Source organism: Bipolaris oryzae, assembly GCF_000523455.1.
Source record: "Bipolaris oryzae ATCC 44560 unplaced genomic scaffold scaffold_125, whole genome shotgun sequence".
Lineage (NCBI taxonomy): Eukaryota > Fungi > Ascomycota > Dothideomycetes > Pleosporales > Pleosporaceae > Bipolaris > Bipolaris oryzae.
In genome coordinates this window covers 40,896-66,208 of record NW_006911401.1, presented here as the reverse complement: position 1 = coordinate 66,208, position 25,313 = coordinate 40,896, and the positions used below count along the sequence as shown (strand labels likewise).

Sequence of the window (25,313 nt, the reverse complement as noted above, 5' to 3'; positions counted from 1 at the left end):
AACCATACCGTCCCGCAAGCAAAAGGGACGAATTCGCTAGTCCCAAATCACAAAGGGCATGTGAAGGACTTGTCGTCGCGTGGATCGAATTGAATGCGTCTGTCATCCGACCATGGCTACGGCTGTTCCATTTCTTACGAGTAAAGATGCCTGTTCCAGCCTCCCGTCCATCAAGACCCTTAAAATTGGTATTAAGCTCCAACATAGTCAAGCGAGCGTACGTTCCTAGATTCGCAGTCAGCAGTCAGCAGGGAGAGCGTGAATTCACGCAGCTCGTCCGCGCGCTTCGTCCAAGGGCTGGCGCGTTCATCCACCACGACTGCGGCAAACATGTATTTTTATTGAAATACCTCAAGTGAGGGCTGCGCTAGCAGATCCTACGCAGGTCGGCTATATGCGTAGGGCTAGAAGCGTGGGATTTACCGATGACGACGGCGATGATGCGGTGTGTGGCTTGATTGCAAAAGTAAAAGTCTCGACTGCCGCGGTGATCAACGAACCCACGCAAGGTGCTTCACACGTGAATGACGACTATTTGCTAACGTGCGTATGCTAACTAGTAGTCTGTACACATGCATCCAAAAGGGTCGGGCATGGGATGGGAGGAACGGTCCGATTGTTTCACCTCGCTTGCAGCACTGCATATGTACATATTCCCATTGGGAAAAGGAAATTGTGCAACCACAGCAATCACTGACCAATATTATCAGCTATTCCAAGCCCTGCGGCCCCCAAGACGAACAGCCATTCCTGAGCATTGCGCGCGCAGGGCTGGCATCTCGGAAGTGTGATTAGCCGAGGCATTTGGGCAGATTGGTAGCGAATTTCCATCACAAGGCAGTTCGTTCGTGCGCTTGACAGCAAACACTGCTCAATACTAAGATCATCGCCGCTGTCAGGGAACCGCGCGGGAAAGAAAGAACCCGAGACTATGATAGAGGTCGTCTATATCGTCCGGCATGCGGTAAGTATAAAGTTTGCTATCGCTCTACTGTGTAAGAAGCCGTCCTGGGTTCATCGTTGCGTCAAATGCGCCACGGGCCATGTTAGATGAGTTTTGATTTCCCTAGGCCTTTTTCACCCGTTCCATTCCTCCCTGCGTTACTACCCTTTCTCATCGCGCGTCCCTTTCAACTTTGTCATGTGTCATACGGAGTAGCCCTTCCGCTAAATGAGCCGCCCCCGTCAAACCCTGGGGTCACGATCTCTCCGCACTCCGATCTGCTGACCGTCATCATCGAAGACGTATTCTGACAGTGTGTTTGTCATGTCTAGTTTCGGGCAAATTGGTCGGTGGACCCTCAAACAGGCGTCTACACCGCGTCAATGGCACGCACACCAACCGGTATACCGACCGACCCGCCACTGACGGCCAAAGGCGTGCAGCAGAGTAAGGAGCTGGCGAATTATCTCGCCCAAGTAGAGCCTCCGGTGGACAGGATCTACTCTAGCCCGTTTTATCGCTGTTTGCAGACACTGAAGCCATTCAGCGACGCGTACTTCAATGAGGGGAAAGAGACCAGGGGTAAAATTAGGGTCGACCGTGGGATAGGGTAAGTACGGGCCGACAGTAGATCTTCTGGCGAAAAAAAAGACGACAAGTGTGTGAGCACCAAAAAGAGGTTACGGTAACTAATACGTTATGTCTGTGCACAGGGAGTTCTTTGGACGCGCCCATTTTGAACACCCAGAGCCTCCCAGTCTCGGGCTCCTAACTCCGCACTTTGGCAACTTGGATGCTGACTATGTTTCCGTGCACATGGCCGGGCCCAGGGGTGAGTCGATTGTGGAGCTTCACCAACGTGTGAGAAAGGCGCTAGAGCATATTGTTACGACTCTTGATAGTGATCCGGAACAGCCAAAAAGTGTGCTGCTTTGCACTCATGCGGCTACTATGATTGCTGCTGGTAGGGTGCTGACAGGTCAGATGCCGGGGAATCCCGACGAAGACGACTTCAAGTGCTATACGGCTGGCCTGTCCAGATTCGTTCGGAGGTCGGCAGACCCCGAAAAGGGCATCGCTGGGAACTGGGAGTGTGAACTCAACTCTGAGACATCTTTCTTGTCTGGTGGTGCCGAACGAGGTTGGTAAGTGTGACTTGTTCTTTCTTCTTCTTATCTCTTGGAATTCCTTGGGATTTACGTCGTGTGATCATTGCTCATGTGATTCTGGCTGTTTCTCCGCACGCAAAGTTGTTGGTGGTGTTCGGGGATTGGACATTCACTGGGTTGAAGTTTATATGACGTATTTCCTGCGATAACCGTTTGGATAAACGTCTTACCAAATCACTATGGGTTGTGTCTTTGCTGACTGTTTCTGGCGTCATTTAGGCATTTCGACGGCGAAGAAAGTTTTGTCGATTTCTCGGATACGGGTATGAATGGCGAGAGCGAGTCGAAATTGTGAAGTTTTTAGCGATTGAGAAAACTCTATCTTGGCCAATATTCAATATTTTTTTATCGAGAAGACAGTAGAATATGCAATCGGAAAACACAAGACAGTTCAAACTATCGAATATCTAACAACCTATCCACACAACCATCTCAATACCTCACAGAAATGGAAACCCATGAAAATCTCCTATCCCTCAACCCCCCCCCCTCCTCCTCATCCCACCTAATCTCCACACCCAACTCCCACAGGATCTTCAATCCCAATACAATACTCTTTACCCTGTCTATTCCCACCCGCCCCTGCCCCTCCTTCCCTCCTTCCACACCCACTCACCTACCCAACCCACGCCCACGCACTCCCAGAAGCCTCACTTTCCCCCAAAATCACCCTAAACCTCCCACTAACACATGCAACTAGCCCAACCCCTACTGCAGCTCGCGTTCGGACCCTCGGAACCCGAGTGTTCGGGTTTCGTCGCTGGCAGGGCGGTAGGACGGCAGGCGCAAGGTGGGTGTGGGCGTGAGTGGAGACCCCCACACTGTTTGATTGATAAGTCGGTGGCGAAGGAGGAGCGGGTGGGCGTGGGATGGATGGGGGTGGGTGCGGAATTAGGTCCGCGGATTGGGTAGGTGGTTGGTGGTGGGTTTGGATGGATGGATGAAGGGGAATATTTGCGTAAGGGAGTGGTGGAGGGTGGGCTGAAGGGGGATGGTTAGGGTGGAGGGAAATAGGAGGGAGGGATTTTAATGGGGTTGGGGTTGGGGTTCGATGTTGGTCGGGTTGATTTTTTGATATTTGTTGGTATTGTATTTTCGTCTTTTAGAGGCAATTGGTATATCCTTTTCTGTCTGATTATACTTTGAGGTTATCTCAGGCAGTGCCGCATTGGCTCCTTCGTCATGCTTGTCGATTTTGCATGTAGTCATCTACGTGCTAAAAGACCGCATGAAACAAGACCCAAGTGGCCAAGCAGCAGCGCATGAGACTTGACGTTGTTTTGATCGTTTTGACGGCGAGTCAATGCCGATGCTCGTATACCACATCTCACGTGTTTCTCCAACACATCGTGCATGTTTCTTAATACGACTCGGTTCGTATAACTCTGTGCACCAAACACTCGTGGCGCTCACAATCCAACACAGCATACTGGCGATCCCTCAACCCTTTTTTTCTTTCCCGGTTTCCGCTTCTGTGACTGTCTCGCCATCCGCGTCAAGATGCATGCTCTCTGCAAATCCCACCCATTCTTTTAATCCCTTGACAAACATGTCCTGTCCAGAGTCCACCTCCCCTCCATGTCCCCAAACTACGACCTCGTCAAATTCCCCCACTTGTTCTGCAATCTTGACTTCTACAGGTATGCTCTCTTCTTCTTTGTCCTCCATCGTCTCGTCACCATCTGACTGCGCCGGTTGTCTCGACTGCGGCAATTGCTTTTCGGTAACTGCGAGGATGGTGCCGGTGTAGTTTTCTGGGAGAGGGACTACAGTACCATGGAGGTGGCGACCCCGAAAGTGGGCGTGCTGGGTGCCTTTATCGTCTGTGGATGGCTTCCAGTATTGTGGTGTCGAAGGAATAGGACCATTGTGGTTTATGCGTGCGGGGAGAAGGTTTGGAGTGCACTTCTGGGGCTTAGAGGGTTGTATGGCGAGCATTTTCGACAATGTTATAGTGTTATCTGTTTATGGATGTTTATTTCACTGATCGACTGTATGGTTGTGGTGAAGTTGGCAACATGTGAAGCGTAGCCGCGGAAGACGCGTTGACGCGCCGTCGCCGTGTGTAAGCGTGTCCGCGGGCGCACGGACCAAAAGTGCATGCTGTACAGCTCATGATGACGATGCTGTAATCTAGTAAACCAAGCTACAGATGCACAAAATAAACTGGTTTCCTTGTTTATCTCTTCTTCTCCTTCTTTTATTTCCTCTTCACTACGTTTGGCCCGCCGCCAGGTTCAACATGTTGGTGATATGCGCACCTCCTCGCCCTTGACTCAGTCCCGGAACAACAATACGGATCCTACAACAAGCGGGACGCGAGGCTCCCGTTTCTGTCGATTACCAACTTTCCAGGGTAGACCTTCGGCCCTACCTAGTAATTGCAACCTGCGACCATGGAGTGTTTGCGAGTCCGCACAATCTGCCGGCGTCGATTCTCTCCCAGTTTCTGATCGCAAGGCCCCCAATAGCCCGAGACGCTAAGATGTATGCTCTTACATAACTTACCCCTCATCCAGCCTCGGAACATATGCTTATCGAGCTCTAAACTGCGGCTCTGCGTTACACGATAACCTTTTCGTTTCAGTACCTCACGACTATGGCAATATCCATGGCAATCCAGGAACAGAATTCCATGCGACTTTGCAAATCTGCCATGAGCCTTGTACCCTGTTCCACGTGTAGCTGGCTCGGACATGCACCACTTACGCACGATATTTAGGCGGATAGACGGCGTCATTGATCACTCAAAGTGGCAAGGTTCACCGGCTGCATCACATTTCCCATAGTCTCCACCAGGTGCATAGCTTCGAAACGGCGTAAACAAATGTTCCGGTTCGGCTTTCGGCCAGTCCGGCCTGGGGACGGCAAGCTACCTGGAGCTCTGAAATAGATTTGTATGCCCTGCGTTAGACTTGAGCAGCTTCTGTTGTTCATGTTCCTCGTACCGTCTCCTTCTCTGCGTCTTTACGATACCATTGTAGCGTTGCTTTTCGGCCTTTTCATATACTAGTCGCAACTCGATTGGCTATCATTTGAGCGACAACGTGACCCCGCACGCTCATCACCAACGCACCACAGCGGGGCCTGTATATTGATCAGGCGCTTAAAGGAACCAATCGTCGTATTCTTCACATTAGACGCACCGTTAAGTATTTGAACCTGCAGGTGCCATTGGAACCTTTTTGCGCGGCAAAATAATCTGGAAAGATGGCGATATACAGTTCGGTGACAGGAGCGGTGTCTTCAATCCTAAGTCCGGTCACATCGCAAGGTTGGGGACCATTGGTCAGCCTGTGCAAAAATGGAACCCTTTCACAATTCCAGAATCTGAAGCATGGTAAGCTGGTGGTATTCGAAGGCGGCTCCAGCAAATCCTCGGTAGCGTTTGGTTCGGACAAGGAGGGCCTGCCAATTGCTTTCCTGGATGTACGCGACGAGAAGTTTTGGGTGCGAATTGCGCTTTTTGCAGACATGGTACGCATCTCAACGGACTTTGGAGGGGTCAATCGACCGAATGCTTACAAAAAGGAAACAGGGCTTCGCAGAGAGCTACATGCTGGGTGAGGTCTCAACACCGGATCTGACCAAGTTCTTCGAGGTGAGCTTTTGAAGCTGAGGATTCATCGATTTGCAGAGGAACTTACGTGTACAGCTCTTCATCCTAAACCGCAACTACCTCTCCAACGGTTCCACTTTCACCTCTGCAATCTCCAGTGGCCTTGCTGGTCTATTGAGAGGCAGCAACAACCTCAGAAATGCTCGCCTTAACATCTCCGCACACTACGATATTTCGAACGAGATGTTCGCTGCATTCCTCTCGCAAGACATGACCTATTCGTGCCCGATATGGCTTCCGAAATCGAACCCACTCTCGGCGAACGAAACCCTCTACGAGGCGCAAATGCGAAAGCTCGACCGCTTCATCGATAACACACACATCAAGGGCACAGATCACGTTTTGGAGATTGGTACAGGATGGGGAAGCTTTGCCATGCGGGCTGTCGAGCGGACAGGCTGCAGGGTAACTTCTCTCACTCTTTCCATTGAGCAAAAAGAGCTGGCAGAAGAGCGCATAAGAGCAGCAGGAATGTCTGACAAGATCTCGGTACTTCTGTGCGACTACCGCAGTCTGCAAGTCCCAGAAACAGGCCCCTTTGACAAGGTCGTGTCAATTGAGATGCTGGAGGCTGTCGGCAAAGAATACCTTGTCACGTACTTCAAGTGCATAGACAAGTTACTCAAGAAGGAAGGAGGCATCGCCTGCTTCCAATGCATTACCATGCCCGACGCCAGATACGAAGCCTATGCCAAATCAGACGACTTCATCCGCCGCTACATTTTCCCTGGTGGCCATCTTCCCGCGGTCTCAGAGCTCGTAGCATCCATCAACACGGGATCAGAGGGCTCTCTTATCGTCGACAGCATCGAAAACATTGGTCCTCACTACGCCAAGGCGCTGCGACTCTGGCGCGAAAAGTTCCTGGACTCTTGGGAGTCCACCATCAAGCCGCAGCTCATCAAAGAAAAGAGCAGCGAGGGTATGGACGACGAGGGCGCCGAGATCTTCAAGCGCAAATGGGACTACTACTTTAGATACTCCGAGGCCGGCTTCTCCACCCGCACACTCGGAGATGTCATCATCACTGTCAGCCGCGAAGGCGCTATGCAAATGATGGAAGAGGTGCCATTGTGAAGATAATTGTAGCGGCAAAAAGCTACATTCGATTCGGTTTGTTATACTGTACATGGGAGAATATAGGTGTATATACCCTTTCGTGCTATGAATTAATCGCATTATACGTTTATTTCCTTTCCACCTCTGTGTGAGCAAAATTGCTTTTTCTTTCACACCGTCCCGTATCCGTGATCAAACTCCGGTAACTCAGCCTGATACTCCATGGCCAATATACTCGAATCCAACAATTCCTCCACCGACGCTCGTGCATTCTTTTCCCTGTTACAGTCTTGATTCGCACACCGCGCTTCTCCTTCTTCTTCTCCTCTCCCCTTCTCACCATCCTCCGTCGTACACGTATTCATACTCCGCGTCCCCACCGCCAACGGCGGCGGCCGGTACGCCTTGTATACCGCCAGTGGCGCGGGCGTAAGCGGCGGCGACGCTAGGCCCGTTACGTCGCCGTCCCACAACATTCCCTGTCCTGCCTGCTCCGCTTCTTCCTCGTCTTCCGGTGGTGTGTACGGTCTTTGCGTACTAACATAACCTGGGACTAAGCTTGCTGGTAAAGTGTTTCGCTTGATTGAAGGAGGGGATGCGGTTTGAATGTTTATGCAGAGGGATTGTGGGAGTGTGGCGCGGGGCGTCATGGCGGATTCGATGTCTGCGGTTAGAGAGGTGATGATGTCTTCGTCTTCTTCTTCGTTGTCGTCGTTTTCGTTTTCGTTTGGGGAGGAGGTGCGGGGTGGGAGAGAGTCGAGTTCGTAGACTTTATTCAACGGGGAATCGGTTTTATGTGAGGATGTTGGGGGAGATGGTAAGGCGGAAGTTGGGGGTGGAGAGGAAGGTTGATAGAGGCCGTTTGGACCGACTACTTGGAGTCTTTTTTGTTTTTGTTCTGTGTGTTCTTCGTGGGGTGAGGTGGGTGCTTGGGGGTCTTTGAGTTGGATTGGGGTTGCGGACATTTCAAAGGCTGCTGTGTAGCGTTTAGGATGTTTTTGAGGCAAGGAAATAAAGTTAGAAGTTTGTGTTCGGTTGGGGACATATGATTCTCGTGATCCTGCGTATTGGGCGCCGGATCTTGTTAGAGAACGTCTGGTTTGGATGCTTGGAAGAGAATTGGGCATCGAGGAGATCTGAGTATTTGATTTGGATGGCTGAGCTGGGAGAGGCGGAATACTTTGCATTGGCGCTGAAGTTTTTCGGTATGTATATGAGGCCCCGGCTGATTCATTAGGTATTTTGAGACTCAGTTGCGAGCCGCTGGCCACGCGCCTAGTGTTGATAGTACTGATAGGCCGATATCTTGATCTTGAATCTCCAACTGGCGGTGTAGCTTCTTGCGATCTCGTGGAGTTCAGAGAGGGATTTCCAGAAGAAGACCCAATATTCAGGGTGTGTCTCAGCAAAGGTCTCTCCTTTTCCATCTGCCGAAGGCCTTGGGAAATGTTTGGCGACGAGTTATCAGAGATAGCCTGGGTGTTTGGTATATCCACTGTAGAACGCGATCGTGAAGAGCCACTTTGAGGTAGTGAGAAATTCGTTGCAGTGGTAGCCGGTGGTGCTTGTCCGGTCAGTATTTGATAGCATCTGCGCTGTTGATCACAAGATAAGCCCGCTAAGAAAGGTGTGTTGAGAAAGTTTTGGTATGCCGCTTTCTGGTGCAACTGACTTCGAACGGATTGAACCTGGCCTCCGTAACGTTCGCACAAAAGCAGCAGGTTCTCCATAGGGCTCCAGCTCAAGTCGCGCAGTTTGCAAAACTCAATGAGTGATTTGACCAAGTACAACATGTTTAGGCCTTTGAAAGTCCTAAGCATGCCTGCAGTATTGTTGCCCAACAGGACTATATTGTCTTTGAGAGTGCCGCTGGGAGGTGTACCGTATAAACCTCAAAAATGGTTAGTTTGAAGCTGCATTTGGCTAACAATTGAACCTACCTGATGGTAGCAGGTATACTTCGACTACTGCAGAGCTTGTACATCCTGTATCGTGGTATGCAGGCCCTGTTTGCACCAATATCTTCGATGGAGTCAACGGGTTCATGCCATCGGTCAATACAATACTATCATCGTCAGTGGATTTGTTGCAAGACAATTCACTCGAACATACCGTCGATCTGCCTCGAGCTTTTTCTTGATACGATTGGAGTCTTTGTGCTCATATGCAAAGTATAGGTCGGATACTGGGCGCCCACTCCCTAGGCAAAACATCTCGAATGCCCCCATGATACTGTAGGCAAGCTTCTTGTTCTCAAAGACTTGACGGACATGGCTCGCCGCTGCTACAACGTTCGTGTGAGGTGGCATTTTGTTTCCTCCTTGCTGGGGCTTGTTCTGGGAAGACTTTTCTATGGTAGAGTGCCCGGCGATGCTGGTCATGATACGCATAGTAGTAGAATTGGGTGCTCGGCGCTAGCGATTAGATAACCATGGATCAGAGCTAGCTGAGCGGACAAGGCGAGGAAGTGGCAAGAAGTGACGGTTAAGCATACGGGTCCACCAAGCACTAGTATGATAGCAAGGTGGGATGATGTGTTGTTTGCGTGGCAGAGCGGTGCTTATACCATGACAATCCCGTTACCCTGGCGCGCAGGTGGATGAGCTCTCGTAAGCATGCGCGAAGGGTATGGCCGAGCGGGGCCCTCCTATCCGTCCTTGAAAAAGGTTATATCCACAATGCTGATGACGCACCCTTGCCATACGCCAGGGCATGTCAGTTGAACGGTAGCAGCGTAGCCGTGGAAGGCTGAGCTGCACAGCTGAAAGCCACTCGGGCGGCTTAATGGGATCCGGTCTCATGAGGAACATGCAAGTTGTTTCGCATTACCAGTAACAAGTCACAAGGCTAGTGATTGCTTGCTGCTGTGATTTTCGTGGATTCTCGTCATCGAGGCTGAGTGGTTTATATTTAGCAACGGGTGGGTCGGCCAATTGTGGCTACCCAACGGATCCGCACTGCTCGTATAGGGAGTCTGAGACGCAGACGGAACCCAGCCTATAACGGGTAACACGGAAGGCATGTGTTCTCGCTGCTATAAAAAGGTGTTTCGCCCTGTGCGCAGTAGAGGTTTACGAGACCTTTCGTCCGACTAGGCACTCACGTGACATCAAACTAGATGTTTCAGCAAGCGATAGCCTCAGTGCAGTGTTTTGTTAACAATATCGAATTTCTCGCTACACGATATCGCTATTCGAGTCGCCTGCATGCGTCGGGATAATATGCGATGCTGCAGACGCAACTTTGATAAGGGAACGAAATGAGCCGAGATTGGGTACGCCACCGAAAAAGAAACGCCAGACAGCAGGGCTTCTGCTATTGAGATGTAACAAAGTGTATTCTGTGCTCAAATACCACCACCTTTGTCCCGCAGTCAGCACTGGAGGGTGTCTATCAGCGTGTGACGGGACCTACCGGATCGGTCAACGGAGACCGCAAAGTCACGACTGCTGCGAACCGTCTGTTTTTCTGCAAGAGTACGTGACCTGAGGGTGAAGTAGCCGCCTCCCAGGGAGATGATAGACAGCACCGCCATGCTGCGGGGTCTAGAAAGAGTGGCGGTGTCAGCTATGAAGTCGGTGGGAAAGGGAGCTGAGCTGGATAGCCCAATCGAGTGACTTACGTGAGAAGCCTGGAGTAAGTCATTGTGATGTTTCGAGTGAGTATTCAGCTAGTGTTGGTGTAGTGGATGAGAGCAAAGGATGAAGGCTGGCTTCAACGAGGAAAATGGTTGAGGAGCGGTCGGTTCCAAGCGGTTCCGTCGTGTGATGCATTTCCCCTCTTAGTCTAACCTGTATGATGGTGACGCAGCTTCCCCAGATCAGCATCTGGACCCCGGCTACGCTTGGACCCCCGAGGTGGTATCCAATCAGCATCCATTGAAGCCGACGCGCTACCGCCTGGCAGAAAAAGTTCGGCAGCTTCCAGATGCGCGTCGCATTTACATTTACCGACTGCAATCACACACAAGAACTGCGCAATGCCTCTCCCTAAGCGACAGACATTGCCAAAGAAGGCTGAAAAGACCGAAAGGTCTGAAAAGGCCAGTGTGCCTGACAGTAAGCGATGCGGCGCCGTCTCGCACAATACTGGATAGCCCACTTACAATTCACAGGCGACTCGCGATTTGCAAATTTCCAGACCGACCCCAAGTTTCGACTGCCCTCCAAGAAGCACACCAAGACTAAGCTTGACCCCCGATTTGCGCGCATAAAGAGCGACCCGGACTTTTACAACAAGGCCAAGGTCGACAAGTATGGTCGCAAGATATCAGAAGATGCGGGCAAGAAGGTCGTGGAGAGGTTGTACGAGATAGACAGCGATGGTGACGACGACGACGACGACCGAGACGACGAGCCCGAACACTCTGCTGGTAAGAAGCGGGATCAGGCTGTTCTCAAGGAAATGAAGCGGGTTGAGCAGCAAGGCTTTGACCCAATTCGAGACGGTGGGCTTGAATCGTCGTCAGACGAAAGCTCTAGCGACGAAGAGGAAGAAGCGGATATCTACGAGCAGGCTGATCTTGCTGGTGAAGGCAACGAGGTTCCGACTGGTGACATCTCTGCACGTCTGGCTGCGGTCAATATGGACTGGGACAACATTCGCGCTATCGATATTATGGCTGTCGCAAATTCTTTCGTTCCGGCTGACGGAAGGATTCTCAATGTCGTCATATACCCCAGCGAGTTTGGTATGGAGCGTCTGCAGCGAGAAGAAATTGAAGGCCCGCCCCGAGAGATTTTCGCCTCGACTGCAAACAAGGATAAAGACAATATCGGCATTTCTGACAATGATTCTGATGCCTCGGGCTCTGATGGCGAGGGTCAGTCAAAAGCTGTCTTGCAAGAAGAAGAAACTGGCGAAGAGTTTGATTCGACTAAGCTGCGAGCCTACCAACTCGACCGACTACGATACTACTACGCCATCATCACATGCTCTTCTGCCAACGTTGCAAAGTCCATCTACGATAATCTCGACGGCAGGGAGTACCTGACAAGCGCAAACTTCTTCGACCTACGATTCGTTCCCGACGGCACCACTTTCGATCAAGATCCCCACGATGAATGCTTCAAGCTGCCCGATGGCTACAAGCCGAACGAGTTTTCAACGGACGCGCTTACTCACTCAAAGGTCAAGCTGACCTGGGATGCTGACGACGCCACGAGGAAAGAAGTACAGAAACGCGCCTTCTCACGCAAGGAAATCGACGAGAATGAACTGCAAGCGTATTTGGGCACGGACTCCTCGTCATCTGAAGATGAAGAGGAGGCTGCAAAGGCAGACAAGGCAGCAAGTCTCAGAGCAGCATTAGGCCTTGAGGCACCTGGGAAGACCTCCAAATCGAAGAAGAAGACTTCCGCAAAGAATGACCGCGATTTTCCAAAGCCGGACAGCGAGATGCAAATCACTTTCACTGGAGGCTTGTCTAAGGAGAGCGGTAGTGGTGGTGTGTTTGAGAATGATATTCCTGTACAAGAGACGACGATGGAGAAGTACATACGGAAGGAGAGGGAGAGAAAAGCGAAGCGCAAAGAGAGGTGGGCTGCTAGGAAAGCTGGCAGAGATCCCGACGCTCCTGCTGAGCAGGAAGCCACCAAGTCAGCGGATGCGAATGACGATGATCCATTCAATGATCCATTCTTTGCCTCTGATCCCGAAGAAGCCGCTAAAGCTTCAAAGCAGGAGGCTAAGAAAGCTAAGAAAGCTAAGAAGGCAGAGCAGGAGCTTCAAGACCAGACAGCTGCAGCAGAACGTGCGAACCTGGAGCTGCTCATGGCTGATGAGGACGATTCCAAGATGCGCCACTTTGACATGAACGAGATTGTCAAGTCAGAGAAGGCTAAGAAGAAGGGAAAGAAGGCCAAGAAGAATGCTCCATTGGTGGAAGACAACTTCAAAATCAATACTACCGATCCACGTTTCGCGAAGTTGTACGAGAGTCATGAGTTTGCTATTGACCCCACGAATCCTCGATTCAAGGAGACTGCAGGTATGAAGGCGTTGTTAGAAGAGGGCCGGAAGAAACGAAAGCAAGGAAAGGACGAAGACGAGCCAGAAGCGGAACGGGGTAGTAAAAAGTCAAAGCAAGATGCGGCGGGTGGAGAGGAGGACATCAAGAAGCTAGCTGCCCGTGTCAAAGCAAAGAGCAAGCAGAAGTAAAGGTGTAGACTAGAGTTGCATTTGATACCCGAAAAGTCCGTTTGGATGTTCCTGAACAATACATATTTTATGACTGGATTTTGAGTGTGTATTGGTATAGGGATAGATGACTTCCTATGTATGTGGTGCCTTCTGCCTCCGCTGCTCTTGCCACATAACACGCCCCATGGCCAACCCACTTTCTCAGGTCCCTTGCCAGTCACTCGAATAACCTCACTCGACACCATCTCCCCCCTGCCCAGAGATCCGCTACCTGTATCTTTTCCTATGACCCCCTCGCCTCTCTCATCTTAATTTCTCCAAGTCCCTCTCGAAAGCACACATGATGCACTTTCCAGAGCTATATTCGAGTTCCGGATCACAACCAGTTACTTTTTTCAGTTCCACGAGTACATTCCCAGCATTTGATCTCGCAGTCACATATCATGGCACCACCTTGGGTCACTTTTGATACCACTGAGTCTTTCGGAGGAGATTGTGGCAATGGAGCTGAACCTGATATCGCTGGCATTAGTGTAAGTCGATATTCTCTGCTTTCTATGCTCCAGCTTACCGAATATATTACAGGTTGTCATCTCTTTTGTCATTGCGAGCTTCATGACTACGCTTGCCTCTATTCTTGCTATGCTTCTCGACCAAGCTTTCGATACCAAAGGCCATTTTACTCTCCGCGCACCACTAAGATTTCTTCGCGAAAATTCCTTAGAACGCGAATGGAAGAAGCATTATGCATGGCGTCCTTTCCCGGACCCGCTCATCATAGGCCTGGGTGATCAGCAGCTCATCACAGGATACGCTGTATTACTCAGCGGATGGATAAAGGTATGTTCTTACTCCCCTCTAGAACTTCTACATTAATGAAAATGCTCTAGGTATCTGGGAAGGCCTTCAAAGTCCAAGGCGCCCATTTTGTCTTAATCCTATACATATGCGCTCTATCGTCATCCTCTCACCTCGCTGCCCTCATAACACTACGAAAGTATTTTCAAAGATACAGATTCATTGCAAAGATCCGACTCATACTCATCATCTGCTTCGCAATTTTTCTTATGGCCTCCATGATGGCTGCTATTGCCCTCTCACCAACAATGGTTGTGACTAGCCACGGCGTCAAGCTAGTCAAAACCCGGGTTCAGCGTTTATCGTTACTGGTACCTTTTTTTCTCATAATCATTGGCTTCTCAACAGCACTAGTATGTATCCTGTACAACCCAGAAGGACTTGAAGTTGAGTCACCACTATCTTCCTCAGAAAGCTCTTTCCAAGCTCTCGTACGTCGCGTTACGGATAGGGAGCTATACACGAAGAACTTCGTGTTCCGAACACTCTTTCCAGCTCGATTCGGCATACAGCTCATGTACTACATCTTCCTCAACCCAGCCATCGCGTTTGTAGTCCAGATATTGTTGGCCATCCTTTCCGCAATCTTAGTTTTGACCCAGAAATTTGCTGCTCCTGAGGATTCGGCAAGGTTTTGTGGTTTACACGATAATGAAGAAAACACATGGGGCTTTGGGCAGACGTTGAGTGTGACTATGCTTCTATTGCCGGCCATTGCAGCACTTCAGACATACTTGGAAGCAAGACAAGATATCAGCGAGGGGTTCAGGATTACAAACGTCTGACATAATGTGAAGGGCCGTCTCCGATTGGTAGAGGACCTATTTCATTGACCGTACACAAAAACTATTCAACCAAATCTCTACAGTCTTGCTTTCTCTTCGTCTTTCTCCTTTTTCTCGAGGAACCTGGCAGCATACTCAATAGCCGCCTCATATCCATATACACCTAGCCCACAGATCACCGCCTCAGCTTTATCACTCAGGTAGCTGTGATGTCGGAAAGCTTCTCTTTTGTGAACGTTACTGATATGAATCTCCACAAACGGTATGTCCACACCGCCCAAAGCATCCCGCAGCGCCACGCTCGTGTGTGTGAAAGCTCCAGGGTTGATCACGATAAAGTCGACATTGCCACGCGCTTCATGTATACGGTCTATCAACACACCTTCATGGTTTGATTGAGAATGTGAAAATTGTATAGAGAGCTTGGCACATTGTTCTGTGGCGGAGGAGATTACGTCTGAGAGGGTGGTAGATCCATAGATTGCAGGTTCGCGCGTGCCGAGAAGATTGAGATTTGGACCGTTGATTAGGAGGATGGATTTTGTCTTTGACATGTTTGCAGATGTGTTTTCTGGGTGTTGCACTCAAGCGCTTTGAGTACTGTCAAGTGAAAAGGTTGTCGAAGACGCGTGCGTCGAGCATCTTAGTGTCGGTCTCCACAACGCTCATTCCGAGGTTTGGATCGATGTTGGAATCGGAAAAGGACTTACCCATAGGCCTCCGATCGGCCTTCTTTCCCCAACTCCCAAACCAGGACACATGACGCCCCAATGCATAGGTATCTGTGGGCCTTTCCACCGTTATTAGCCGGTACGGCTTCAGACGGTAGGAAATTAGCGGCGCAATGGGTTCCAACGTATGCGGATCATCGCAGCACGATACCTTTTCGTCTTCTAAGAGTAGCTCTTTCACATACACAATCGCACAATGGCCATGGCTGAGCTCTCGAGAGAAGAGCTAGATGAGATCTATGCGTTCGCGGTGGATCTGGGGAAGAAGGCGGGGAAGATGCTTATGGACGCCGCCCAAGCAAGAATGAACAGCGAGAGCGCAACAACAGAAGAGAAACAACACGTACAAAAAGAGAACGCAGTAGATCTAGTAACTGAAACCGACGAAAACGTCGAAGCCTTCATCAAAACGAAAATCCAAGAAAAATATCCCTCCCACAAGTACATTCGCCCCCCACCTCTCCCCCCCAGTCCACCTAACAACCCCCCAGATTCATCGGCGAAGAAACCTACTCCAAAAACTCCTCGCGGAACTACCTAATCGACGCCTCCCCAACATGGTGCGTCGACCCGCTCGACGGCACCGTAAACTACATCCACCTCTTCCCAACCTTCTGCACCAGCATCGGCTTCATCCACAATCACAAGCCCCTCATCGGCGTCATCTGCGCCCCCTTCACCAACCAACTCTTCACGTCCTGCGCAGGTCGCGGCGCCTTCCTAAACGAAACCCAGCGCCTCCCGCTGATTCAGAAGCCCAGCATACCGCCCATGCCCGCCAATGCGCCCGCAGGCTGCGTCTTTGCGTGCGAGTGGGGCAAGGATAGACGCGATATCCCCGACGGGAATATGCATCGGAAAATTGAAAGTTTTCTTAATATGGCGGCGGAGATTGGGGGCAGAGGGGGAAAGGGGGGGATGGTGCATGGAGTCAGGAGTCTGGGGAGTGCGACGCTGGATTTGGCCTATGTGGCTATGGGTGGGGCGGATATCTGGTGGGAGGGGGGCTGTTGGGAGTGGGATGTTGCGGCTGGGATTGCGATTCTGCAGGAGGCTGGGGGGTTGGTTACTACGGCGAATCCGCCTGAGGATTGGGCGAATGCGCCGATTGAGGAGGCGGGGTTGGGGAGTCGGTTGTATTTGGCTATTCGGTGAGTTTTCTTTTTCTTTTTTTCCAACGCTTATATGTGTGATGTGGAGAAAGTGCTGACTTTGGGGGTTTTTTTTAAAGACCTGCAGGACCCTCTGCGACAGAGACAGGACGACAGAGTCAAGAAAGAACGGTACGCGAGGTATGGAGGAGAGTACGGCATCTAGACTACTCGCGTCCAGGAGCGTAGAGTTCAGCTTTTTAAGAAATCAACAACAACTGTATAGAATTACATATATCAATCTTCATTTTTTTGGTCTCATTCAAGTCATATAAGTATATACATTTTACAACCTCGCCTCACTCAACTTCCTCGCAATAGCCTCCTGCACCTTGTCGACCGGCAACTCCCTCACCTCCCTCGCCGTCCAATACCGATCCTGCTCCAACCCCTGATAAATCAGCGCCTCGGTCCCCAGCACAATCTGCCACCCCTCGTTCTTCCCTATCTCCGCGATTTCCGTCCATGTGGTAGGGTGGTAGCACATCTCCAGCAGCGCTCCCTTATGCTCTTTTTGCAAGAAGCAGTTGAGTATATCGCGTGCTTCGTGTTCTTGGGGTGAGACGGGCGAGAAGTTGGGGACACAGGATACGATTGCGCCGACGCCAGGGAGCGATTGCGCTTGGGAGAGGGACGAGACGTGGACGAGGGAGGAGCCGTAGCCGCGGGTGCTGCATTCAGAGATTACTGCTGAGACTTCGGAGGCGTCTCTGTTTACCTATTTGGATTTGCGTCAGTGAATTCGTCCCAAGATGTCTGTTTGTAGCACAGTTGTTCTTTTTCTAGCTAGTTATGTTTTTCCGATTATGGGAAGGGTAAGGGAATAGCGAAACTTACAAGATAAATAGCACTGGCTTTCATCCATTTTCTCAGAGCGTAAACGGCACTTCGGGCTGCGCCGCCGCCGCCAATGACGAGAGCAGGTCTGTTTTCGTACTTTGAGGCGTCGACGTTGTAGGCGAAGGCGTCGCGGATGCCGATGACGTCGGTGTTTGTGCCCATGTAGAGCCGTTTTCCTGTGGAGGGATCTTCTTGGATAAAGAGGGTGTTTACGGCGCCGACGTCACGGCCTTCTTCTGTTAGGCCGTCAAGATGAGGGAGGATGGCGACTTTGTGGGGCATGGTTACGGAGGCGCCTGTTGGAGAAGTTTAGAATTTGATGTTGTTGGGTTGGGATGTAGGCTTTCTTACCGTAGAATTGTGGGTGTTTGATTAGTTGGAGGAAGAGTGACATGTCTTTTGATTCTAGAGGGTATTGCGACCAGTTCAAACCTAGTCCATCGTATACAGTTTGGTGTAGCAGAGGCGACATTGAGTGTGCAATTGGGTAGCCGAAGAGGTAGCCATGGCGCTCTGTCTGGGATACGTCTGGTATTCTGGTTTCTGTTGATTCTGTTGACATTGCTGACGAGTGGGTTATGTGATTGCGGAGTTGAGGTTTCGTGCCGGTTTACGGTAATCGCAGGGTATCGATTTCTCAAAGTTGGAGTTGAATTGTCGTAGTATTATTAAAGTGGGGTGTAGGTAGATTATCTAGTCTGCTCAAGGTGCTGCTCTCAAGATAGATACTACGTACACCTTCTCCACCAAAGCCTTCCCAGCTCGTACCAACATGTCCGATGCCTAGTCCGACAAGCCAAAACTGGAGCGCTTGAGCCCCGGAAAAAGACACGGTGTATGTGGAGAAAGGCGCGTGCATGTTGTCAAGGTCCAAACTACGGACCGAAGTTCTGCTGGCGTCTGCGCGTAATGTCCAATGAACAGAGCGACAACGGCCGCTAAACCTCGCGTATAAATGCGTTTCCGGGCTCTGCATCACTACCAACCGCCTGGATAATACCAGCATTTCCGCATTCGGAACGAAAGGCGTGCAAATTGCAGTCTTGGGACGCGATCCGACGCGTAGGCCTGCAAATGCACTTCCCCGCAATCGCTCAAATCTTGGATCTGCTGGAAGAGAATTCGAAGATTCATCCGGGGCAGAATCTTACCATCACACTCCCGGCGAACCGGCACCACCACCAATCAAGTGGCGTCAAATTCAGTTTGACATTCTTACAGCCCATACTCCATGCGGAGTCCGACGCCTTCTCCACATTTTACTCCGCAAAAGAGCACGTTTTTCCTAGCCAGGGGTATATAGTATAGGTGCAGGACGATCTCTACTTTATCAAAGCCATCTCTTTTTTCATCGCCTTGCCGGCAGCTGCTTCCCCTGGCCTGGCTCGCAACTTCATCCCCCCTTTCACCAACACTGTCTGAGTCTCGGAAGCCAAGTCAGACAGCACCTTCATCATGGGTATTCTCGCACTCGTCGAGGACAGGCCGACGCCAAGGGCCGTTTACAACTGGCGAGTCTATACAGCAGCAAGTGTCGCATCATGGGCGGCTTGCATGATCGGATATGATTCAGCTTTCATCGGTACCACACTGGCACTTCCTTCGTTTGTCGAGGAGTTCCGCTTCAAGGAGATGACTACATCACATCTCAACACTACCAAAGCCAACATCGTCTCCGTGTACCAAGCGGGTGCCTTTTTTGGTGCTTTTGGCGCATATGTGTCGAGTTATTACGTCGGCAGGAAGAGGTCTCTAATCCTTTGGGTTCTGATTGTAAGTTGAACCCTCAGGCGACATTATCCTTTGAGAAGCAATCTAACCAGACGTGCTGTTTAGTTCATGCTAGGTGCTGGTATGATGCTTGGTGCCAACCGCGAAAGAGGACTCGGCCTGATTATCGGCGGCCGCGTTCTCGCCGGACTTGGTGTTGGCGGTTGCAGCAACATGGTACCCATTTACATCTCTGAACTATCACCGCCAGCTGTGCGTGGACGACTAGTCGGTATTTATGAGCTCGGTTGGCAAATCGGCGGACTGGTTGGTTTCTGGATCAACTACGGCCTTCAAGAGACAATGGCACCTTCACACCGACAATGGCTCATTCCATTTGCTGTTCAGCTCATTCCCGCAGGATGCTTGCTCCTCGGTGCCCTCTGGATGCCAGAATCACCACGATGGTACTTGGCAAAGGGAAAGCGCGAAAAAGCGATCAAGGATCTTTGCTGGCTTCGCCAACTCCCAGAGGACCATACGTACATTGTCGAAGAGCTCGAGGCTATTGACCATCAACTAGAGCACGAGAGGGTCACTGTTGGCCCAGGCTTCTGGAAACCGTTCCTGGCACTCAAACAACGCAAGGTCATGTGGCGTGTCTTCCTCGGTGGCATGCTTTTCCTCTGGCAAAATGGATCCGGCATCAACGCAATCAACTATTACTCTCCGACCGTATTCAAGAGTCTAGGTGTTACTCAGGGTTTCCTCACCACTGGTATTTTCGGAGTCGTCAAGACCGTCATGACGTTCGTCTGGCTCATCTGGCTCATTGACTACCTTGGTCGTACCAAACTTCTAATGATTGGCGCACTTGGCGGCTCTCTATGCATGTGGTACATTGCTGCCTACATCAAGATTGCTCAACCCGGAAGTAACCCGTCCGGCGACCTTTCACCGGGAGGAATTAGCGCTATCTTCTTCTTCTACCTATGGACTACTTTCTACACGCCTTCTTGGAACGGTACCCCCTGGGTCATCAATTCTGAGATGTACAGCCAGCAAACCCGATCTCTAGGTCAGGCATTTGCTGCGGCAAACAACTGGTTTTGGAACTTTATCATCTCGAGGTTCACTCCTCAGATGTTTTCCACCATGGGATACGGTGTCTACATGTTCTTTGCTTCCCTCATGTTGCTCTCTATTCCTTTTGTGTAAGTGTTTTCCTCCACCTCGATTTCCACCAAAAGTTTGATCTAACGAATCCCAGCTATTTCCTGATTCCAGAGACAAAGGGTATTCCCCTCGAGCGCATGGACGAACTTTTCGAGATCAAGCCTACGCACAAGGCGCACGGCATCATGGTCGATTTATTGGCCGAACACGAGAACGAAACTATGGCACATAGAGACGAAAAGGCAATGGCAGATGAGCGTATCACAATGGCTTAAAAAGTCATTTAGATATACAGGGATTTAAGACAGCCGGCGCACTGTAGCACGTTGTATGAAACGAAGTAGTCTAATGAAGATATCATGAATCAATTACACCAAGCACTTGAGTGAACCCATGACTACATGAAACCAAAAAAAACCCTCCGAGTTCTTCTCTTTGATCGCACATCACAACCCCGGCTACACCTTATCCACGCACACATACCCACACCACCGGCACTCCTTCTAAACCCTCTCCAAACAATTCACCTGCATGCCAAGTCTCCCCATCTTCAGACCGCCCCCGCACAAGCCCCAAGTCCATTCCCCAGAATGCGTCCGAGCAACGAGCCACCGCCACACCGCAACCTAGTAACTCTCGCGGGTAAAAATCCTTTTCCACCCTTGTTAGCTCGCCCGTCTACGTCACCCACCATGCTTCCTTCATCCTTACCCTGCAGGACCCTGTAGACACAGCACGCAGACGCACATGCCGCAGCAAGAACGCAACGGCATACCCCGGTTGCAAAAGGCTAGCGCAGTATCTTTAAACCCCGAGATAAGCGGCGGATACCATCGGGGGATTTTGTGGTGTCGGTTGTAACTTGATTCGCGGACGTTTGCATGGCGTCAGCGCGCGTAGTCTGGGGGCTAGGATGATGCCGAGGGGGTGTGGTTTGGTTGGGGTGCTAACGCTGGGGATAAAGGATTATTGCTCTGTAGGAATGAGGGGCAAAAGAATTAACGTGCGTGGTTATGCGTTCTCGGGGGTTTGTTGTTGGTGATCAGGCGGCGAGATGTGGGGACTGGGGGATTGGTTTATTAGTAGAGGGGGGCGGGTGGTGTGCTTGCTGGATTTAACTGGTTACTACTATTGAAAATCTTCGATTGTTGCATTTGTCTTGAGGATTTCGTATTTCTGATTATTTAAGGTTTACTTTTTGTTGCATATTCGACACTACGAAAAGATGCCGTGTCGTCTGGGGATTTCGTCCATGTCGCTAGGCCGGTCCTACGCTGGCCACAGCCTTCAGCACAAACTTTCCATGGCCAAAAAGCATGGGATTGAGGGTATCGAGCTCTTTTTTGAAGACTTGGTTGATCACGCTGGTTCCGACTCGCCTTCTGCTCTTCTCGCAGGCGCTGCTTCTGTTCGGGGTCTCTGCTCCTCACTAGGCCTCGAGATTATTTGTCTGCAACCATTTATGCACTATGAGGGTCTGGTGGATAGAAAACGACATGAAGAGAGGGTTGAAGAGATGAAGTTGTGGATAAAGCTGGCCAAGGTGCTCCAAACGGATATCATTCAAGTTCCGTCGTCTTTCCTTCCAGAGGATCAAGTTACCTCCGACATGGAGCTCATCGTCAGCGACCTCAGGGAAATTGCAGATCTCGGGCTTCAAGAGTCGCCAGTCATGCGTTTTGCGTACGAAAGCTTGGGTTGGGGCACGCGTGTGAACAAGTGGGAAGAATGCTGGGACGTTGTAACGCGGGTTGATCGACCCAACTTTGGCATCTGCCTCGACAGCTTCAACATCCTTGCGAGGATATACGCCGATCCCACTTCAGAAACGAGGAAAACCCCGGACGCAGAAAAAGAGGTTCGCGAGTCTATGCAACGGCTTGTCGAACGAATCAAGCCACATAAGGAGAAGATTTTCTTTGTCCAGGTTGTCGATGCAGAACGGCTCGCGCAACCCCTGGTACGTGGCCATGAATTTTACAATGTAGAACAACCGGCGCGCATGTCATGGAGCAGAAACTGCAGACTCTTCTATGGTGAGACCTCACGTGGAGCATACTTGCCGGTACGAGAAGTTGTACACGCCATCTTCAAAGAGGTCGGCTATGATGGATGGGTCAGTATGGAGCTCTTCAACCGAATTATGAATAGCACAGACCATGCGGTTGTTGAAGAATTGGCAGAGCGTGCTGCAGAATCTTGGAGGAAATTGCAACAGGATTTGGGGTTCATTGGCGGCGTGTCGCCTGGTTCGCAGAAGTTGGCAAATTTGCATAGTAAGAAGGGACAGGAAACCAAAAACGTCATTCAGGAGATTGAAGTTGCACGCCTTTAGTGCATGAGCCGTTTGTTTTCATTTGTTCCTATGATACCAATTTTGATAGCGTAGTATGTAAACAACCAGTCTCCATACAGACTGTTTTTCTTCGCAACTGTTTTTCTTCGCAACTGTTTTTCTTCGCAACTGTTTATATTAAAACATTTCTAGTAGCAAGCAAATATATTTTTCAAAATCCTGAAGATTTAGATATCTCGACCTCTTTCATAAAGCGTGTTAAACGGAAGTTGCGTAGAATTCTCGTTCTCATCTTGCGCTGGCTGCGGACCCGTAGTCAAGAATCGAGTAGGATCCGTCGCCAGTAGATCGGCCATGCTTATCTCTGCAGAAAACCCTAGATTTTCCATAAATTGAGGTTGGTTTTGTAGCTTTTTCGCTCCATGCTCTGAAGCAAAGTCGTCGAGGAAGTTCCCCAGATCTCCCGAAATCAGAGCGTTGTAAGGATCGTGAGATTCCGGCATTAAGATATTCATGGTGAAGTCAAACGGGTTGAATGGGTGTTGGTTATCTCCTTCTTGTGCGCTGTTCATTGCAGGCAAAAGGCCATCTACATGCGCTGAAGAGCCAGATGGTCGCTGATATCCCTCGATGAAGTGCTCGCCCATGTTCGGTATGGGAAACGAAGGCGATGCTTGCATTGACCCTGAGACATCTTGTGATACGTTTTCGCGTGAGCCTGTTGCGTCACGAGTGCCTATGGATACTTCTTCTGGTCGCCCTAATGACTGATCAAGGCTGGTAAATAGCTCACGCATTCCGACATGGGTTGTCTGATCAAACACCAGGGTTGAACTGCTCTTTTTGATACTCTTGAGAAGGCAAAAGACGATGGCAGGCATTCTCGCCGCTCCGAGCTGGGCGTTCATTGTGCTGAGCACGTCCAGGGTTTGCTGAAACCAGTTATGAGAAGGAACAAACGCCAGTGCAGTTACGCAGTAGGTGAATCGAAGCAATAAAGCAGGTGGCGTCATAGGAGTAGTTTCTTTTCGAATATAGTCGAGTTTCTGTGGCAGCGAAGACTTCCATGCCTCCAGCCGGCTAATCATCTCGTGGAGGAAGTTTGGGGCATGTTGAGGACGTGTAGTGCTCCCGAATATATCTACCAAGTCCAAGAGAGCATTGAATGTACTCAATGATAAGGTTGGTGATGGCGGCTGGTGAGCTGATGACACTCTCAGCTGCCCGTTCCAAGGTTGCCATTCTTCCATTCCATCCTCTTCTATCTTCCCCATCCAATCTAGATCAGCTTTATCCAGATAAGGACGTAATTTCAATTGTGAAGAAAGTAGAGTGTCAAGGACAAAACAACTGGATAGGATATGTTTTCGTTGGGTCTTATTCATATCCGGTGGGTTTGTGGTGGTCAGAAATATTCGCAAAGCAGTGCCGACAAGCCGCCAAGCAGCACTGAACAAATTCTTACTAATGTCAAACACAGCGAGATTTAGCAAGGCCTTGACATGATCAAGACCTAATTGTCCCAATTCGTTAGGGATGAGAAGCCTAGCGACATTATAGAACTTCTCAGGTTGCTCATCTCGTAGATCGGCGTTTGTATTTCTGGCGTCAATCTGAAGAGACCCTACTGCAAATATACTCCACATCTCGGCGTGACTTCCAGAATTGGGCATGTCGCAAGATAACTCTAGTCCCTGTTCAGGATAGGAATAGGATAACTTGAGTATTTCTAGCTTATCCGCAATTGGTAACCAGCATTGTGTATATGTGCAATAAGTCTCCAAGAGTTTCCATGAGTCTGCAGGTAGTGGCATAAGTGGCGAGGAAATCACAGATTGCTGCACACTGGGAAAAAGAAGGTCCGATAATGAGGGTCTGGGCGTTTGTTCTGGTACATGACTTGGGGCACTGACTGATGGAAACTGTTCACGTTATTATACATCTTGATACGTTTTTTCTGGAATCTTACCGATTGATGTGATTGAGCCCCAGGCGTTGCCTGATTAAAGGTTGCATCTTCTATATCCACGTCGCTGTCGTCATTGGGGCTTGGTTGCTTTTCGTCTCTCGTTTCTATTTGTTCCCCAGCTAAGACCTTGGTAAGATCCTGACAGAATCTGCTCTTGGTCCAGCTTTTGTATAATCGATTTGACTCTTTAGTGCCACGTGCAAGCAAAACCGTATTCTCCTGGAATAATTGGTTATACACCGTTGTCTCGATCTCGGGATTCTGCTGAAAGACAAATGCTAATGTTGTTTCAAGGCCGCGTATGTATCCAGGTTGTAATCCTCGTTTCTTTGGGTTTGAAGTGTACGTGCAGTCCCGTTTGTTGTCTACACATGGCGAACAAGTGGGTTGGTTGCCATCGCATTTCTCTCTGGCAGTCCTGCATTGGTCACAGGCTCTAGATACTCGGAATCGTTTTACAGGAACATCTTGCGAGATTAGGCGGCGCTTATCTTGGCTTTGCGAAGACATCAGTTGCGTTTTGTTTCTTCGTTGCGGAAAGATCAATTAGGTAGGTGTTACAGCATAACCCCAAATCTTCGCTAGCAGAGGAATCTGAGACTCAATCTAGGCCCGGGAAAGCAGGCATCTTTGCCTGGGCCGAAGAAATCCATGTAAATGACCGAATGATGGTGAGTGGAGAAAGCTGGGGAAGGGTTCCCGTAGTAGGATAAAGATTTATCCTGGGAAAAGCGGGGAGAGCCGACGTCACGTGATTCGCCAGGACAACAAGCGATTCCCAGTCGATGCGATACTCGAAGTCATTCATGCTTCGCGGTCAGGAACACATCGGCAAGATTGAGGGCCATGGCTTCTGTGAAGGTCGG

At 50.1% G+C, this 25,313-nt stretch overlaps 13 protein-coding genes across 13 annotated transcripts; 7 read left to right on the top strand and 6 right to left on the bottom strand.

Moving 5' to 3' along the window:
* Positions 1–931: 931 nt before the first annotated feature.
* COCMIDRAFT_102081 (uncharacterized protein) lies at positions 932–2,407 on the top strand (the record flags this gene model as incomplete). The annotated part of the gene is made up of 4 exons (XM_007692329.1): positions 932–964; positions 1,276–1,553; positions 1,657–2,088; positions 2,332–2,407. 4 exons carry the CDS (start codon positions 932–934, stop codon positions 2,405–2,407), a joined length of 819 nt encoding a protein of 272 aa, XP_007690519.1.
* Positions 2,408–3,552: 1,145 nt separating this feature from the next.
* Positions 3,553–4,050, bottom strand: COCMIDRAFT_102119 (uncharacterized protein; the record flags this gene model as incomplete). The annotated part of the gene is made up of 1 exon (XM_007692328.1): positions 3,553–4,050. One exon carries the CDS (start codon positions 4,048–4,050, stop codon positions 3,553–3,555), a length of 498 nt encoding a protein of 165 aa, XP_007690518.1.
* Positions 4,051–5,322: 1,272 nt separating this feature from the next.
* Positions 5,323–6,808, top strand: COCMIDRAFT_102075 (uncharacterized protein; the record flags this gene model as incomplete). Its single annotated transcript, XM_007692327.1, has 3 exons — positions 5,323–5,589; positions 5,651–5,713; positions 5,768–6,808. 3 exons carry the CDS (start codon positions 5,323–5,325, stop codon positions 6,806–6,808), a joined length of 1,371 nt encoding a protein of 456 aa, XP_007690517.1.
* An 875-nt stretch (positions 6,809–7,683) lies between these two features.
* On the bottom strand, positions 7,684–9,180 carry COCMIDRAFT_72321 (uncharacterized protein; the record flags this gene model as incomplete). Its single annotated transcript, XM_007692326.1, has 3 exons — positions 7,684–8,681; positions 8,731–8,855; positions 8,903–9,180. Coding segments are annotated over 3 exons (1,401 nt in total), but the record flags the coding sequence as incomplete, so codon positions are not given.
* A 983-nt stretch (positions 9,181–10,163) lies between these two features.
* COCMIDRAFT_102105 (uncharacterized protein) lies at positions 10,164–10,435 on the bottom strand (the record flags this gene model as incomplete). The annotated part of the gene is made up of 2 exons (XM_007692325.1): positions 10,164–10,335; positions 10,413–10,435. 2 exons carry the CDS (start codon positions 10,433–10,435, stop codon positions 10,164–10,166), a joined length of 195 nt encoding a protein of 64 aa, XP_007690515.1.
* Positions 10,436–10,769: 334 nt separating this feature from the next.
* On the top strand, positions 10,770–12,949 carry COCMIDRAFT_102061 (uncharacterized protein; the record flags this gene model as incomplete). Its single annotated transcript, XM_007692324.1, has 2 exons — positions 10,770–10,848; positions 10,905–12,949. 2 exons carry the CDS (start codon positions 10,770–10,772, stop codon positions 12,947–12,949), a joined length of 2,124 nt encoding a protein of 707 aa, XP_007690514.1.
* Positions 12,950–13,374: 425 nt separating this feature from the next.
* On the top strand, positions 13,375–14,574 carry COCMIDRAFT_28491 (uncharacterized protein; the record flags this gene model as incomplete). Its single annotated transcript, XM_007692304.1, has 3 exons — positions 13,375–13,464; positions 13,517–13,771; positions 13,822–14,574. The coding sequence occupies 3 exons, from the start codon at positions 13,375–13,377 to the stop codon at positions 14,572–14,574; spliced, it is 1,098 nt and encodes a 365-aa protein (XP_007690494.1).
* A 77-nt stretch (positions 14,575–14,651) lies between these two features.
* Positions 14,652–15,128, bottom strand: COCMIDRAFT_7529 (uncharacterized protein; the record flags this gene model as incomplete). Its single annotated transcript, XM_007692299.1, has 1 exon — positions 14,652–15,128. The coding sequence occupies one exon, from the start codon at positions 15,126–15,128 to the stop codon at positions 14,652–14,654; it is 477 nt and encodes a 158-aa protein (XP_007690489.1).
* A 379-nt stretch (positions 15,129–15,507) lies between these two features.
* Positions 15,508–16,645, top strand: COCMIDRAFT_39030 (uncharacterized protein; the record flags this gene model as incomplete). Its single annotated transcript, XM_007692315.1, has 3 exons — positions 15,508–15,746; positions 15,797–16,456; positions 16,537–16,645. 3 exons carry the CDS (start codon positions 15,508–15,510, stop codon positions 16,643–16,645), a joined length of 1,008 nt encoding a protein of 335 aa, XP_007690505.1.
* Positions 16,646–16,742: 97 nt separating this feature from the next.
* COCMIDRAFT_39029 (uncharacterized protein) lies at positions 16,743–17,858 on the bottom strand (the record flags this gene model as incomplete). Its single annotated transcript, XM_007692314.1, has 3 exons — positions 16,743–17,174; positions 17,294–17,592; positions 17,648–17,858. 3 exons carry the CDS (start codon positions 17,856–17,858, stop codon positions 16,743–16,745), a joined length of 942 nt encoding a protein of 313 aa, XP_007690504.1.
* An 893-nt stretch (positions 17,859–18,751) lies between these two features.
* COCMIDRAFT_102027 (uncharacterized protein) lies at positions 18,752–20,457 on the top strand (the record flags this gene model as incomplete). The annotated part of the gene is made up of 3 exons (XM_007692323.1): positions 18,752–19,069; positions 19,133–20,220; positions 20,277–20,457. The coding sequence occupies 3 exons, from the start codon at positions 18,752–18,754 to the stop codon at positions 20,455–20,457; spliced, it is 1,587 nt and encodes a 528-aa protein (XP_007690513.1).
* Positions 20,458–21,407: 950 nt separating this feature from the next.
* On the top strand, positions 21,408–22,517 carry COCMIDRAFT_39027 (uncharacterized protein; the record flags this gene model as incomplete). The annotated part of the gene is made up of 1 exon (XM_007692313.1): positions 21,408–22,517. One exon carries the CDS (start codon positions 21,408–21,410, stop codon positions 22,515–22,517), a length of 1,110 nt encoding a protein of 369 aa, XP_007690503.1.
* Positions 22,518–22,705: 188 nt separating this feature from the next.
* On the bottom strand, positions 22,706–24,957 carry COCMIDRAFT_102049 (uncharacterized protein; the record flags this gene model as incomplete). The annotated part of the gene is made up of 2 exons (XM_007692322.1): positions 22,706–24,400; positions 24,448–24,957. The coding sequence occupies 2 exons, from the start codon at positions 24,955–24,957 to the stop codon at positions 22,706–22,708; spliced, it is 2,205 nt and encodes a 734-aa protein (XP_007690512.1).
* Between the last annotated feature and the right edge of the window lie 356 nt (positions 24,958–25,313).